This window comes from Parus major, chromosome 1A (genome assembly GCF_001522545.3).
Source record: "Parus major isolate Abel chromosome 1A, Parus_major1.1, whole genome shotgun sequence".
Classification (NCBI taxonomy): domain Eukaryota; kingdom Metazoa; phylum Chordata; class Aves; order Passeriformes; family Paridae; genus Parus; species Parus major.
In genome coordinates, this window is record NC_031773.1 from 223,546 (window position 1) to 227,047 (window position 3,502).

The window sequence follows — 3,502 nt, forward strand, 5'->3', positions numbered from 1 at the left end:
ATAAAATATATAATATATTAATATTATATATAATATCTATATAATATACTCTTAATATAATTAATAATATATAATATTAATCTATTATATAATATATAATCTTAATAATATATAATATAGATTAAAATCCTAATAATAATATATTACATTCTTAATATATAATCTTAATATTAGATATAATATTGTAAACATTAATAATATATTTACTATTTGATATTTAATATCTTGTATTTTAATATTTTTCTATTTATCTATATTTTATATTTTTATATTTTTATTATGTATATAATAAGATAGTTATAATTTTATGTATTATATATAATTTTAATTATATATATTATAATTATATATAATATATAATGTATAATAGATAATAGATAATAGATAATAGATAATAGATAATAGATAATATAATAGATAATAGATAATAAATAGATAATAGATAATAGATAATATATAATATAATAGATAATAGATAATAAATAGATAATAGATAATAGATAATATATAATAGATAATATATAATAGATAATATATTGTATATTGTATATTATATATTATAATAGTTATAGATATAATATCTAATATATCTATTATAATTTAATCTTCATCTATTAAAACATATTCCTATTTCAAGGAGAAAAGGATGTTTTCCTCAGAAACATTGCCATAAACACAGCTGAGCTTTGGGAAGGAGGGAAAACCAGAAAGGAGCTGTAAAAAGCAGGGAATTCCCTCCCAAGGATTTATTATTTACCACTAACTCTGCCCAATAATTTAACATTAGCTGCCCAATGAGATCCCAAACAGCACAGAAAAGCAAAAATTGCTTTGTTCCAAAAGCTAGGGAGCAGTAACAGGCAATATTCACAAATTTTGGCGTGGAATTTCTGGAGGTGTCTCCAGGGCTGTGCAGTCCCATCGGATCCGGTGTGGCTCGGGGGCCACCAGGTGGGCAAACACCCTCAGAGCACCTGGAATGCAACACCTGGAGAGCTGTGGAGCTCTGGTGTCCCCACAGGAAGCTTTTTAAAAGCCAAAATAAAAATGTTTCAGCTCAGGCAGGAATCTCCCCTTGATTATTCTTCCTAAAACTGTGCGTCTTCAACGTGGGGTTTGTCCAACAGCGAAGGAAATTTGAAACACCCAATGAATTTGTTCCCAGAATGGTTTGATCAAGCAGAAAAGGCTTTTTTTTTTTTTGTGAGGCAGATAAATCCTTTGATGTCTGGCTCTGAGATCCAGGAGAACACTGAATTTCACACAACATGAAATTTATGGGAGTGTTTTCATGGTGATACATGAAAATAACTGTTAAAATTAGATAAAAAAGTTAAAAATGTGAGTGTGTAAATTAAAGTTTTCTTAAGTGACTGGGTGAAAAACTTAGAGTTTAAACTAGTTTAAAAAATAGAAAACAAGATGGAGGATTTAGAATGTTGTCTCTTTTCCTTCTTTCTCCTTCTTTTTCTTCTTCTAGAGGTTTTTGGGTAATTGCAGGTGATTGGACAGAAAATGTCACAGTGCAGCACACAGGTGATGATGGGTCATTGGGTCATTAAGAATAATAATTAACGTGTCTACTGTTAATTGGATAAAAATAAGTATAGAGATAAAAGAACTGCATAGTTTAGGCCCATTTTGTGCCATCAGAGCCAAAGAGACAAGATGAATTAAACTTGTGCAGAAAGTCTGGAGAGACCTGCCAAGTTTTGTGATGACATCCTAATTAACACAAGAGAAACAAGATCCTAACGAGCTCTGGAGTTTTATTCTGACCCAGAGAACTGAGATAAACGGGACTCCCCTTGAGAGAGGACCCCAAAAGAGCTCGGCTCAGAGGAGCTGAGAAATCAAGGAGCAAAAAATGCAAGCAGAATCAGAGAAACAGATGAAGAAGTTTCAGCAGGGACAGGTGAGCGCTCACCTGAGCAAACGTGTCTGTTGCCTCTTCCGAATGGAGGGGTTGGACTCAAAAACGTGAGGTCTCTTCCGTTTCTTCCCCGTTGCCACGGCAGCAGCTGCTGCCATCCCCACAGGGCCTGGAAATCAAAGCACAGAGGGTCTGTCAGTGCCATCAGCTCAGCAGGGACGTTGTCACCGTGTCCCCACCAACAGGAATGGGTGGTCAGGGTGTCCCCAGCAGGGAAAGTGACACAAATCCCTCCCTGAGCTCTGCTCTCCGTTCCCCAGGCTGGCAAATCCCAGCATAGTCCAGGGTGAAAGTCTCATACTTTATCCTAAAGTTTACAAATTTCTGGTTTTCATCTTCCAAACATATGAAAAACTCCCAAGATTTTGACTGATCTGTGGAAATCCTGGCTGTGAAGAGGAAAACAGGTACAGCTCCACAAATCCTGCTTGGACACCTCAGCTGCAGCATCAGGAGTCTGAGGCTTTCCTGAGGGATTAAGGACCTGTTCTAATGGGAAAGAAATGTAAAAATCCAGAGTTTTCTGAAGACCATCCAGGCCTGAAAATCCTGTGTGCTAGAAGGGAAGGGAAAATAAAAATCCCTGCAGGATGGGAGGCTGGAAGATTCATAAGGGATGCTCAGGGGGTGGTGGAACCTCACAGGTTTGGTTTAAAGCCTGATAAGGAGTCAGGCCAGACTCCCAGTGCTCAATTATAATTTTTCTGCCAATCTGGAGGACATTTTAGCTCCACTGGTTGGAATCTGTGATTCTGAAGTACTTTCCAAGTCCAGGTATGTCAGGATCTTCGTGGATCTCCCTAGGAGAGGCCTAACACGTGAGCTCCCTAAACGCAGCAAGGCCGCACTCCCAGGTTATTTTTTAGTGTTGTTTATGTGGGGCCTGAACTAATTTTTGCTCTTTGACACATTTGGTATTTTAATTTTGTGACTTGAGGCAACGTTTTAGCAGGGAACTTTGTAAACCAGCAATTCCCAGCACTTCTGTGATCCACACAAATGCTGAGGGATTCAAAGCTGCAGGGATATTTTCCTGTGGAATATTCCTGTGAGTGGGATGGATCAGTGATGCCTTAGGATTTAGCTTTTATATTTTTCAGATCCTGCACTGCTTTAGTGTGTAACTCTAAAACTCCATAGCCTGTCAGCTGCTGTTCTCCTGTTTTATCCAGACAAAACAATTCCTCTCTAGGCCTGAAACTCACGGACACCTCACAGCCTCAGGCCCCGAGAGATGTAAACAAAAGTGAACTGGGGGGGGAAAACTTGGAGTAAATTACTTCATCACCTGAAGCTGTAATTAGAGGATTAACCCCTGATATGTAAATGAACCAAACCTATAAGTGTGTGCAAAACTCATGACCGTTGTCCATCCTGGCTGCAGCCTCTGGAGGGATTCTGACTGCCCAAGGTGTGATGCCTTAAGCTTTGGCTTTTGAATTTTCCAGATTCTGCGCTGCTTTAGCGCCTAACTCTGAGCTTCACAAAGTGTCAGCGAGTTCTCCTCGCAGCTCAGACACAACAATCAAACAGATTTTCAAGACACAACAAACTGTCAGACACAACAAT

The 3,502-nt window shown here is 37.8% G+C and overlaps 1 protein-coding gene across 7 annotated transcripts in view; it reads right to left on the reverse strand.

Annotated features, from left to right (window-relative positions):
* Positions 1-3,502, reverse strand: part of NRF1 (nuclear respiratory factor 1) — a 38,005-nt gene that overhangs the window by 33,611 nt on the left and 892 nt on the right. For all 7 annotated transcript variants that reach the window (XM_015629250.3, XM_033514612.1, XM_015629248.3 and 4 more), the window contains exon 2: positions 1,928-2,042. In XM_015629250.3, coding sequence (XP_015484736.1) covers positions 1,928-2,042 — 115 coding nt within the window. The remainder of the gene's footprint in view (positions 1-1,927; positions 2,043-3,502) is intronic.